The following is a 13,357-nucleotide window of genomic DNA, read 5'->3' as shown; positions in this document are numbered from 1 at the left end:
TTAAAATATCTTTCATATATTATTATTAATTTTTTAAATATTATGAGATAAATTATTAAATTAAAAATTTTAATTATCTGATGTGGTTGGTTAAATTATAAAAAAAATATTATAGTGTAAGGGGTATACATGTAAAATCGAGAGCAGACATTTACTATTCCCTCAGAAGCTTCACTCAACTATTATATTTCTTTTTGTTTTTTTTTTTGCCTAAAAGTAAAATAAAATAAAAACACGTGTCATCTATCTGTAAAACGTCTTCGTTACATATAGGAGCTTTTTCTCTTTAGATCTGCTTCAGTGTTATCTTCCACACTTCCTACTCTTTGACCTTCTGGCTCGCTCGCCGAGTTCAGATTGTAGTTTTTCTCCAACGACTCTCGACCGCTACATTGTATTTTTTATACTGTGATTTGTGTTTGATTGCTGTGAGTGGTCAGCATTTGATCGAATGATACTGTAAATGGTGATTTTCCGGCGGTTTTTTCCGGAGCTCCTGTGAGTTTTGGGGTCTCACGGTGGAGCTCCGGATAAGATGTTCAAGTCAGCTAGATGGAGGTCCGACAAGAACAGGTTCAAAGCTGTCTTCAAGTTGCAGTTTCAGGCAACTCAGGTAACATGCTTCTGAACGGCCAAAATTTTGTTTTTCGAACCAGTTAATATTATATGTTTTTGGTTTCAGATTTGGAGCTTGTTGAAGATGATTTTTTTTTTTTTTAATAATGATAATGGGGATGTTTTAAGTTGAATTGGGTTCTGGTTGGTTTCTGAGAAAATGTGGCTAAAGAAAAGAAAATCGGAAATTGTCATCTTGCTGGCATTTAAAAGGGGGGAAAAAACAGAGCGACTTTGAAAAAGGAGAATGTCAATTTTGTTTCTTTTTCTTTTGATGGATTGTAATGGCAATTCAATGGAGTGTAGAAGAAGAATGGGAAAGATTTTTTCTTTTTTTAATTTATGTAATATGTTAAATTGATCAAAGGAATGTTAAATGTGGTTTCTTGAATAAACAGGTGGCATTGTTGGGGGAAAATGCATTGATGATATCTGTAGTTCCTGGGGATGTGGGAAAGCCAATGGTAAGATCAGAGAAGGCTATAATCGAAAATGGATGTTGTCGATGGCAAAATCCGATGTATGAGACTGTTAAATTTACTAGGGAGCTCAAAACCGGGAAGATCAGTGAAAGAATATACAATTTCATTCTCTCAACTGTAAGAGATATTGCCAAATTTCTATGTTTAATTGTATAATTTTTTATCAAGTGGTTGTTTATGAGATTTGAACTTGTCTGTTGTTGAAGGGATCCTCAAAAGCTGGTTTTCTTGGGGAAGTTTCGATCGATTTTGCTGACTATGCTGAGGCAACTAAAGTTTCTACTGTATCCCTTCCCTTAAATAATTCACGGTCAAAAGCAGTTTTGCATGTTAGTATTCTCTCTCTCTCATATTTATGTCATTCACAGGAGATAACCTTGGAAGATTTTCAAAAGTTATCATGTGACCTCTGCTTGCCATTACAGTTGAATGTTAATGTTGCTAATTTGCAATGTTGAGCGAAGTGCCAAACTGAACTCTGCCTTTTTCCTTTGGCAGGTCTCAATACAAAGGGTTCAAGAAAATGTTGATCAAAGGTAAACTGAATATCGTATTTACATTGTTTACTATCCCAAGCTGTTTATAGATTATGATTGCAAATTTTGGTCTTGTTGAGGACCTTTTCAGAGAAACAGAGGAAAGTGAAGATGCAAGCGGTAAATACCAAAGTAGGAGTCTGAGGAACCAATTAAGCAATAGTGAAGCTGAGGAAAGCAATAACAACAATTCTACAGAAGTAAGATCTCATCTTGTGCTATGTTCTTTTCTTCTTTTCTTTATTTATTTATTTATTTTGTAATGCATATTTTCTGTAAGGGGCAATGTGTTGGGAGTGAGGAAGACAAGAGGTGGATTGGTGGCTGTGGGATTTGAAAATTCTGACAGTTAGTTTTGTTTCTTGGGAACTAGCACTATTTTCCCCTTATATTTTCTGATGAAAAAGAGTGATAAAAGTATGTTTCTTCTGTGTTATTTTTTGTGTCATAGGATAAACCTCCAAGTAAAACTGTCGTCAATGCTGAATCGAATGGCAACTTCAGAGTGTCCAGTGGATCTGACATTACATTGTCAAGTTCTGAGAGTGGTTCTGGGTTCAATACCCCCCGAGACCAGGCCCCCAGTAGCTTTCTATCATCCCTGAGCCACACTGCAGTGCCAAATAAACCAACAGAAAATAACCAAACAACAATCTGTGAAGAGCATCAGAGATCACAATCAGAGTGGTCAGTCAGCTCAGATCATGGAATAAGTACTGATGACTCCACAAATGGTTTTCAAGACACTTTTTTAAGAGAAAGGTCTCAGCAAGTGTCAGATGATGAGATTGAAAAACTCAAGTCTGAGCTTGCTGCTTTAACAAGGCAGGCAGATTTGTCAGAGTTGGAATTACAGACGCTGAGAAAGCAAATTGTGAAAGAAAGCAAAAGGGGGCATGATCTATCCAGGGAAGTTGTCAGCTTGAAAGAGGAGAGACATCTACTAATGGCAGAATGTGAGAGATTAAAGGCTTTTCAGAAGCGTATGGATGAAGCTAAAGTTAAAAACAAGTTGCAGTTTGAGGGCAGGGATCCATGGGTTCTTGTTGAAGAAATCAGACAAGAACTGCAATATGAGAAGGACCTCAATGCAAATCTACGGATACAACTACAGAAGACACAGGAATCAAATTCTGAGTTAATGCTTGCCGTAAAAGACCTAGATGAAATGTTGGAGCAGAAGAACATGGAGACATCCAATCTTTCCAAAAAATCAGGATCCCATGATAATGTGGAAGAATTGAGGGAAAACATCTTTAGGAGTGAGAGTGATGATGATGAAGAGCAAAAGGTGCTGGAAGAGCTTGTTAAGGGACACAGAGATGCCAATGAGACATACCTGCTGGAACAAAAGGTAACAGACCTCTACAGTGAAATAGAGATATCTAGAAGAGATAAAGATGAACTAGAGATGCAAATGGAGCAGCTTGCCCTTGACTATGAGATACTGAAGCAAGAAAATCATGACATCTCATATAAATTAGAGCAAAGTCAGCTGCAAGAACAACTGAAGATGCAGTATGAATGCTCTTCTTCATTCGCTAATATTAGTGAACTTGAAACCCAAATTGAGAATCTGGAGAGTGAACTGGAGAAGCAATCAAAAGATTTCTCTGATTCGTTGACTACCATAAAAGAACTTGAAGCCCATATCAAGGACTTGGAGGAAGACTTGGAGAAGCAGGGACTAGCATACCAAGCTGATCTGGAAGCTGTGACACGTGCCAAAGTTGAGCAGGAGCAAAGAGCAATTCAAGCAGAGGAAGCCTTGCGAAAGACAAGATCGAAAAATGCTACCACAGCTGAAAGGCTACAGGAAGAATTTAGAAGGCTCTCTGCACAAATGGCCTCTACTTTTGATGCAAACGAGAAGGTGGCCATGAAAGCCATTGCAGAAGCTAGTGAATTACGCATGCAGAAAAGCCAACTTGAAGAAATGCTCAAGAATTCATGTGAAGAGCTTCTGTCAGCTAGAGATGATTATGAGACAAAACTCTATGAACTTTCTGACCAGTTGAATAAGAAAACAGAGCAGATAGAGCAGTTGTTGGGGGACGTTGACCATATATCTAAGCAGCTTGAACATCAAAAGAAGCACGAGGAAGAAGTTTGTGGGACTCTCACCATGGAGATTTTGCAGTTAAAATCTGAGATTGAGAAACTCAGGACAAATAATGATCTTCTCTCTGAAAAAGCAGAACAGAAAGAAAGTTTGAGAATTGAGCTGGAAGAAATGAAGACATCAGTTGAGGAAAGTGAGCTGCTTTTACAAAAAGGGAATATGCAGAGACATGAACTGGTAAGTAAAATTGCTTTGGTGAAGAAAGAAGCAGAGAAGTCACAGGAGGAGCTACTGAGAGTTAGTCATCTCAAGGATGAAAAGGAGGCAGCATTTCAACTCTTAAAATCAGAGCTTGAACTGCACAAATCTCAGTGTAATGACTTGAAACATTCTTTATATGAGGATGAGTTAGAGAAAGAAAAGCTTAGAAAGCAGGTATTTCAGTTAAAGGGTGACCTTAAGAAGAAGGAAGATGCATTCACCATTCTAGAGAAAAAAGTGAAGGATGGCAACAGAAGAGGATCAGTTTCTGATGTAACAAGAAGTACTCTAAGAAACAATAAACCTGCTACAGTTGCTCAAGGATGTAAAGAGGTTGCCAGTTTGAGAGAAAAGATTAAAATACTTGAGGTAAATGTATTACTCAAAATAGTTTATATGAATCTGAATATTTTTGTTGATTGTGTTTGTCTTAACTGCAAAATTTGTGTGGGCGTCTAAATTTATCAATGTTTATCACAACAAATAGATGATCCTGGCATTGCTGCACTTACCTGCACAACCTTTTCAAATTTGTTTCTTCACTTTTTACTATAATTGTGATGGAAATGGTGAACTGGGTACTGATAATTACTTTGTTTGGCAGGGACAAATAAAATTAAAGGAGACTGCTTTGGAGACCTCAACAAATTCATTTTTAGAGAAGGAAAAGGATCTTAAGAACAAAATTGAAGAATTGGAGTCCAGAGTGGAAGAGTTCAGTCAGAATAGCAGTTTCTGCAAATTATCATTTGAAAAGGTTGTTAATTTTATAACTTATTTAATGTTTCAGAAGCATGCATATGAGCATAAAACAGAAAATTTAACAGTAATTGCAATCACTGTATGCTCTTTGGGGGACATACATCAAACTGAACTAATAATATCTCTATAACATTAAATCATGACAAAATATGTTTACCCTGTTCAGTTGTTTTTGTCATGGTTTAAGGGCTTGTCTAAATCTTCATATCCCGTGGATTGAGCAATCTCCTTTCTGATAAATGTCTTTGCAGTCCTGAGTTTATTTTGAAGTTGAACTTCTTATACATGCTTTATTAATGCTACAAAGTGAAACTTCCACATTAAGTTGTGCAATGTTTGATCTTGTGACACAGGTAACTGAAGAAATGAAAAGCTCAGCCGAAGTTCTGAGCAGTTCATCATGCCTGATCAAAGAAAATGGAAATATCAGGCCACCATTCAATAGGTAAGGACTTGAGGAATGAAAAACCGCTTTCTGCATCTCTGTTTTGATATTATGATAACAAAAAGTTGTATCTTTTTATGGGAAAATACTGATCATTATTGTTCTTCGCAGCAACAATGATAATTTATTAGAGGAAGAGCTCGAACCATATACCATGAATGAAAAAAACAGCAACCACAACGATCTGTTAATTGAACTAGCGTCTCTGAAGGAACAAAATAGAACTATGGAAAGTGAGCTGAAGGATATGCAAGAGAGATATTCAGAGATAAGTCTCAAGTTTGCTGAGGTAGAAGGTGAAAGACAAAAGCTTGTGATGACAGTACGGAACCTCAAGAATGCCAAGAAGAGCAAATAACTGTTTCCTTGTTATACACTGAAACCAATATACGTATCGTTGCAGCAGCTGTGCATGCATGCCCTCTGAAGGAAATAAGAAACATAGACATGGCGATTCTGTCAGAGTGAATAAATCAAATTGTACAAATCCTATACAAGTTTACCTTGTAGTTTCCATAGGTAATTGTGCTTCATTGTCTTATTCATGTTGTATCTTTTTTCCTTTGGTTGAAATGTGAAGTTTTATCATTTGTATATATTCATTCATTTTTCCTGGTATTCAATGCAAGCTATTCACTATTTACTCATAACAATAGCAGTGGATTCGATCTGAGCTAGCAGCTCAGCTCAGATCGATGTTTGGCTTGAATATGCCAAGTTCAGTTAAGGATAGTCACAGCTCAAGATTGAGTCGAGCTTGTTTAACTCAATCCGGTCATTGAAAATTCTTTGATAAATTCATTTTCTTTAGTGATTTTTCATTTTCTCTTCTTCATGTATAATAATTTTTCTTCTTTTTTTTAAAATAGCTTTCCAGTGGTTTCTTTGATGAATTTATTGTCAATTGAGCAAGTTGAACTTGATCTTGAATTGATTGTTTTGGATTTACACTGAACTTGATTTGGCTCTTGTTTGAACTTGTTTTGGCTTGAATCAACTACAAAATTGGATTTGAGATCCCTTCAAAAAAAAAAAAAAACACACACACACGCAAAAACAAACCAACCTGATGTTTTCCTATGCACAAGTGATCTCTACAGACTTATTTAAGATGAAGATACGCTATTTCCTTTCTTTTCTTCTTGTATGATTTATCTGTTAAAAAATTTGTAAAAATGAGTTTAATGTATTCATACAAGATTGTCCAATATATATTATGAGTTATGATATGAATAACAGGTTCAATGTAGGTTGTTAGATTATTAGATATTTAATGACAGAGTTTAATAATTACTTGTATATTATTTAGTGTAAATCTAGATTACTCGAGTCAGAGTTTATTCGAGCTAATAAACAATATCGTTAAAGAGAATAAGAGTAATATTGAAGAGATGAAGTGTTAAGAAACCTTTAAACTTTGAACTGAATTATCAGACTGGAATCTATCCCTAAGTACCTATCCGCTAATACACTGACTATTTTCAAATTGTCCTATTTTATTGAGGTTTTTAGCTACAGAAAAACCGCATACACATCTCCAATAACAGTGAGTTCATGCTCCTTTACATGAGCTGCAATTTAATCTACAATACTTAATTTTTTATAAGAAAATGATTATAAAAAGTATGATGCAATTAAAAGGACTTCTACTCGTCTCCTTTCTGACTTTGTTAATTTATATTATTTATATTCGGACCCTATAATTTATCCACTTTTAACTTATACTTTCCATCGTGGAAGTTCTTGTTCACGCATAACCAAGAGCTTATAATTATAAAGAAATAGATGCCATACCCATGTATATATATGATTCTGCTGCAGGCACAAGAGATTGGAAAAGCAACCAGCAATTTTATCCAGGAAGAACTGAAAATGGACTTGGTATATGATTACATGCTTCATTTACTTAACGAGTATGCAAAGCTTTTGAAGTTCAGGGCTGTGGTACCTGGAGGAGCCGTTGGTGTATGCTCAGAGACCATGGCTTGTCCGGCCACTGGATTGCAGGAGAAGTTGATGTTTGAAACATTGGTGAAGGGTCCTTCTATTACAAATCCATGCACCATTTTGCCTCCTTATGAGACTCAATGTCTTGATTCTTTCAGAACGAGAAATGTTGATGCAATGAGGCATGTGCAGAATTGGGAGGAGAAATACTGGGAAAGTCTAAATAGCTAGAGTTCGTATGTAACATTTTTCACTGTTTTTGTAGTCTTTAGTGATCCAAATATAAGATTTCATTAAAACAAAAAAGAAAGACTCAAAGCTTTTTACTGTAACAGTATGACAGTGTTATTATATCTTTGTTTATTATCAAAAGATTATATGAAGTTTTAACATAGAATTCATCTAAGAGTGTATCTGTACCGAATTGATTCGAGTTCAATTGCCAACTCAGCTTGTTTTATCTCTAAACAGACAGCCATAAGTTTGAGCTCAAGCTCAAACTGTGGGTATGCAATACTATGGAGCTTGACCTCAAGCTATGGAGATGCTTATCTCATTAGGCTCTCAAATGGATAAAACGAAATCACTTTGGCTCATTCAAAATGGTATCATTTTGCATCAATGTTATATTCTTAAACAGTACAAAACGATATCGTTTTACTACATATCTTAAAGTTAAAATGAAAAGTCTGAATCCGAGCCATTATAAATGTCATGCTGATGTAGGTTCAAGGTTATCGTAGCTGTTCAATTCATTGGCACACTTATTAAGCGTACATTCAATGAAAAATGCCGAGGGCAATGTCCTCTCAATACCTAACTTTCAAAAGGTAACATTTCTAGCCGTTCAGGGCTAACAAGAACACAGGCACTTTGCTTCGCCTAGGCCAACCATAATAATAACAGCATATTATAAAATCAGAATTGCTCTCAATTTTCAGGGAAAAAAAAAAGTTTTATAATACACTCATTATAGGTAGGACAAAACTTGCCAAACCAAATTACCAAAGTCGGATAAACAACAAAAATTAAGCCAAACTTAGTGCATAGTACGGGAGTAATGATTGTCATTTGGATTCCTCTTTCCACCGAAAACTGCTAATGCCTTTCTAATGGGAGGTTGGAGAGGAGCTCTTTTATCAGTATGACTTCTGAAGACATCATCAGAAGTGAAGAATTCATCGCCCTGGGTTATGAAATAAAGATCAATGTCAGGGTAATTTCAACCCAAAAACTTGATTTTAACAGATGTGGAAATTGGAGGAGCTCAAACAGAAGACAATCACAATGATGAAAAAAATTAACCTGTTTGTTCACTTTCTTCTTTGTCTTAGGGTAGAGAAACTTTTGTGGAAGTTGATCTTCACGTAATATGAGGTTTTTGGTAATAGCATCCCTTCCACCTTGAGGCAAAGGTAGAGAAAACTGTCCAAACCCAATTTAAATGTTACATTTGGGTGATAATGGTTAAAAAAGAAATTATAGAAAAATAACACACAAAGAGCACACTTATAAGTGAACACCTGTGCATGTATACAGGCATATTGGTATCAAATCACAATATCAACATGGTACATAAAGTAAATATAAGGCCCAAGAGACTCAATTTTAAACTCAGAAGAGATAACACAACCACATTGCTGCTAGTTTGTCACGGTATACATACTTTTGTACCACGCAATGTAATGCGTGGGCGACAAGCGGCCAACATGATTCCATTTTCCCCAACTGTTACAGCTACCTTACGTAAAGTGCCACCATTTCCACACTTGGGACAAAATATCCTCCCAATTTCAGCAGTGAGGGTATAGCAGGCATGGCATTTCAATATCCACCTGCAGATGAAAACAGTGTCAAAAGAAATATGCATTTCAGCTCCTTGGGTAGGTGGGGGGTCATCTTTGAGAGATCAAAAAAAAAAAAAAAAGGAAAATTGTTCAGCTATTGAAACACCTTTCTGAAGCATGCCTAACCTACTTGATAATATATGTTTCATTAATTTATCAGAAAGGCATAATCTTGATACATTCATGAAACATCAAGCTTATATAAGAAGACCTTAACAAGTGGAATATAACAGAAGATGTCATCAGTAGTTAGAAGAATATGCAAATGAACAATATACCTATGCAACTGTCGAATCTGCATCCCTCCAGGTGCAAGCAGTCGTAAGCCCATCTGCAGAATAACATTTTGCATGGCAAAGTCACCAGTTACACAGCCTACACTTGACTCAGACAAGGATCTCAACATCCAACTCTGCTCACTGCTAGCATCATCCCTATGTGAAGTATCAACAGTTTCATTGGTCTGGCTTGAAAACTCCAATTGATTTAAATCTTCATTGATACTATCAACTTCATCTGCTTCACCAATCATATTTGCATCAACATCACATGTTGCCTCCAAAACTGGGAAACTGTCAGAATCAAGCCTACCAGAAGAAACATCTGTATCTTTCTCTTCCTGAATCGAATTCAATGAATCTTCTTCAAGCCTCATTTGCTTTAAAATTGAGGAAATTTCTTCACTGCCACTCTCCTCAGACATCCCATTGCCTCCATGTGTCCCTTCAGAGCCCAGATGCAGCTGCTGATCTGCATTGCTAGTTTCCTCAAGATTGTTGCTATCATTATTCATCTCAATTTCTTGCTGACTATCTTTCTCAGACAATGTCCCATAATATTCACGTCTAGCTTTTCTTCTGAGATATCTTCTATGAGTACTTCGGCTGACAGCAGGCATCCAATCACCAGCATCATCATCAAATTGTCCTTGCGATGCATCAATTCCATCTGCCACCATCTTCTTGCCTTCAATTTTTATCTCTTTCTTGTTTGGCAAATATCTCCTAGGTCTCCTCAAACCATGTTCACCATCATCTTGATTTTCAGAATGAGCTTCACCTTGGAATCCCGCAGAACCATTCTCAGACTGATCATCTGCAACAACGATATTCAAATTCAAGTCTTTCAAAGGAAGGATTCTTGAGTCAGTATTTAACTTATCCTCAACATCAATATCCAAGGCTTCCCACTCTTCTATATTGGTAACATTAGACCCCCAACCCGGCATATCCTTTTCAGGCAATCTCTTCACATTAACAGTATGAACAGGGGGTGGCGCATCCCTCAAATGCTTAGTTCCATGGATCTGGGCCTCCAGCGTATAAGTCAGAGCAATCAATTTCAAATCAACATCAGAAAGTGTCTGCAAATCACCCGTCGCCCTTGCAAACTTTATAACTATCCAAATAAAACAAAAACAATAAGCAAAATTACTTCGAGAACCATATTACCCAAATTATATTATCCAAGGGGCATTTCATTTGTTATTTAAAAAAAAAAACTTTTAAATACTAAGATTCATGTAAAAAATTAAGCTGTATCTCAATAATGTTAATATCTTAAAATATCTCCGATAAAATATTCAAGTTTTTCTTTTTTTGCAACGAAAGAGAAAAAAAAAAAAACTTTTTTCCTTCAACAACTATTCTATTCTACAAAATATTTCAAATTATTCCAGAAAAAAAAGCGCTTCATAGGACTTCTTGTATCTTGTTTACCTTTGTTGAGGGAATCAGGGGAGGGCTCCATGGACTCGATAGTGAAGGGAGTGAAACTAAGGCGGTGGCGGGAAACGGGATCTCGAATTTCAGCTAAGACTTCGGAAACGGTGACGAATTTTTCAGCTAAATCGGAAAGATTATGAGCACCTTGAATAATTGCATTCGCGTCAATAACAGCCATGGATAATCCATGCGTGGACTTGCAGCTTTGCGCTAAGAGCTGGCTCGCTGGTAGGGCTTGGCTCTTCGTTTCAGCGCTTTGTAGCGATTGTGTTTTCACTATAGTACTCCAGCATGGACTGGACTTCGCAGTTGAGTCCTCCATTGTTAGGCTTAGAGAGCGAGAAGCAAGGAATGAAGCAGACGGGATATACTTTATATACTGTTTGTTAAACCCTAGTGAAAAACGATGTCGTTTGTATCCCCCCCTGAAGTGGCGCGTTCAACTTGCATGCTGCATCGTTAATTTTTACTTTTTATTTTTTATTTTTTGGTAAGTAAATGTATAAAAAGGGAAAACCCAAAAAAAACAAAACAACCCAAACTTTTCTTATCTTAACTAAGCTTGTCTTATCGTACTATCTCTGTGTTTGCAAGATAGGAGATAAGACAGCAACAAAAAATTATATATATTGAAGAATACAAGAACCCAAGAGTAAAGTAAAAAATTCGCCTCCAAAGAGACAAAAGAGCAACAAAAACCTTAAAAACCACCTTAATTAACACTAAAACAACCATAACAGAGACTACAAAACATTTAAATGTTACATCATCAATTCGTTATAACTTGATTTTACTGTCTAGATACCGCGTCGTTTAGTTTTATCAATTTTTTTTTCGTATTTTTTCAATCAAAATTGAAAAAAATAAAAATAAAAATATCATTAATTTATGAAAGTCACACAAAAAAACGGAATGTTTTTATATTGTATCAAACATTACCTTAAGGTTAGTTTGAGTTTTGATTAATTTGACTAATGATTTAATCAATTAAATGAAAAGTATAACGATATTTAATAAAGATAATATAAAGGCAAATCAAGGGACAAAACTCGAGTGACTTATTTATTATTAGGGTTATCTCATAGCAAATAATCAAATCATTCGAACCTCCTTTAACGTGATACAGTCTAGTAGGCCTCACTTGCACAAATAAGTAAGATTGGTGGTATGTAATGCATATTTTTTACTAAATGAACTTAGTTGGAGTCTCATTAATCACAAAATTTGTTAGTCTTCATGCATATTAATAAAATGGTTAATATAATTAAGTTTAAACATCAATTTAGACCAAATTGACTATACTAATAGAATTATGACATGATAGTATGATGTATAATAACAAAATGATTAATATAAATTTAAACATTAATCTGGATTAAACTGATCATCATTGGGTTATAGTTGAACTGGTTTAACCAGTTGGCTCAAACTGAGTTTTAAGATATTGGAAAAGTGTGAGGTTAAAAATGAAATATTTACCTTTAAAAGTACTATAAATGTATAAGGGGAAATGACAAAGTTCCTTAATAAGAAGTATTACAAGAAGCAGCAAAAATTATATGAAAAAAGCAAAAAGTGAAAAAAAAAAAAAAATTGTGCTGAGAATAAGGATTTGATAATAATCCTTGTTGAACAAAGTACAAACGTTGTTGTGAAAAATGAAGGAATCAAGCCTTCATGACTCGCATGAACAGACAGAGAGATAGAGCCCCGCCATTAAAGCTGCAAATAATGTTCAAGGCTTGAAGCTTAAGGCATGCGTGCATGCATGCATATGCGTGGCAATTCAAAGAAGAAAAATGGCCCTAATTGCTTAGAGGGCTCGTGCCTTGACGATGTCCAAGCTCATCTCGCTGGCATCAGTGACATGTAACTCAACTTGAACAACGTCCAGTTCTCGCCTGAATCTGTCTTTTGAACTGGCATACAACATTTTACTCCTTATTCTTGATGTATCAGGGAACCTGTAAGCAATTTTCAGAAATGGGATCGTTTTGTAAATATATTTTTTATTCGATTTGGTGGATGAATTGATTGATTTACGTACCAGGCAATGAAGAAGATCTTGCTCTTCTGAACATTCTCCTGAATTGTGAAATCAAAATCATAGACGGCATAGCGGCACTCATTAGAAGGCAAACTAGCAGTGTTCCATCGTAGTTTTCATCAGGTTGTCACAGCTTCTCAACTGTAACTTGTTGAATATTTTCTTCTATTTTGAACACAATGAACCTGTAGCTCCTCCTTTCTTTTAGTTCCAAGAACTTCAGCTTACACTCATCATTTACAGCCATTCCAGATGCGGAATTCGCCTGCATTATTAACATTCACATTATTCATTGATTTCACTGTTAATATTTACATTAAGGGCTGTGATGTAACTCCCGGCCGTAGGAGGATGAATGTAACATCCCTAAGTTTGTGGAGCATGGCAAGTAAGGGAAGTATATGTTTTCATGGGTAGGAAGTTGCTCCAGGACGGGCGCATGTCAACGAAGCTAGGGTGCGATATTAAAAGGGGGACTACTTAGGCCAACTCTACGAAAATTAGCCAAGAGCTGGATTGTACTCGTGATGAGTCAATGATAGGACTAAATCTATGACCCTAAGTTTAGAATATGGATGTATGCAAGGCTGATTTTCAAGAATGTAGGATTACTGTGGGCATCGTATAGG

At 35.9% G+C, this 13,357-nt stretch overlaps 2 protein-coding genes and 1 pseudogene across 3 annotated transcripts; 1 reads left to right on the top strand and 2 right to left on the bottom strand.

The window, feature by feature from the left end:
• Nucleotides 1-290: 290 nt before the first annotated feature.
• LOC123203828 (myosin-11-like) lies at nucleotides 291-5,786 on the top strand. Its single transcript, XM_044620273.1, has 9 exons — nucleotides 291-613; nucleotides 1,014-1,214; nucleotides 1,304-1,426; nucleotides 1,596-1,633; nucleotides 1,725-1,833; nucleotides 2,085-4,325; nucleotides 4,561-4,713; nucleotides 5,072-5,163; nucleotides 5,275-5,786. Exons 1-9 carry the CDS (start codon nucleotides 536-538, stop codon nucleotides 5,519-5,521), a joined length of 3,282 nt encoding a protein of 1,093 aa, XP_044476208.1. The 5' UTR covers nucleotides 291-535; the 3' UTR covers nucleotides 5,522-5,786.
• A 2,201-nt stretch (nucleotides 5,787-7,987) lies between these two features.
• Nucleotides 7,988-11,072, bottom strand: LOC123204676 (RNA-binding NOB1-like protein). 2 transcript variants are annotated; one of them, XM_044621460.1, is made up of 6 exons: nucleotides 10,676-11,072; nucleotides 9,567-10,355; nucleotides 9,236-9,473; nucleotides 8,777-8,945; nucleotides 8,416-8,535; nucleotides 7,988-8,296 (listed from the first exon to the last, which is right to left on the bottom strand). In XM_044621460.1, the coding sequence occupies exons 1-6, from the start codon at nucleotides 11,001-11,003 to the stop codon at nucleotides 8,150-8,152; spliced, it is 1,791 nt and encodes a 596-aa protein (XP_044477395.1). In that variant the 5' UTR covers nucleotides 11,004-11,072; the 3' UTR covers nucleotides 7,988-8,149. The 2 variants fall into 2 exon arrangements, with proteins under 2 accessions (XP_044477395.1, XP_044477393.1); XM_044621458.1 differs by having other exon boundaries at nucleotides 9,236-10,355.
• Nucleotides 11,073-12,494: 1,422 nt separating this feature from the next.
• Nucleotides 12,495-13,008, bottom strand: LOC123204910 (annotated as a pseudogene).
• Nucleotides 13,009-13,357: the final 349 nt, after the last annotated feature.

This window comes from Mangifera indica, chromosome 20, assembly GCF_011075055.1.
Source record: "Mangifera indica cultivar Alphonso chromosome 20, CATAS_Mindica_2.1, whole genome shotgun sequence".
Taxonomy (NCBI): domain Eukaryota; kingdom Viridiplantae; phylum Streptophyta; class Magnoliopsida; order Sapindales; family Anacardiaceae; genus Mangifera; species Mangifera indica.
Note: the sequence above shows the minus strand (reverse complement) of the source record. Positions and strands in the feature narration are given on the sequence as shown.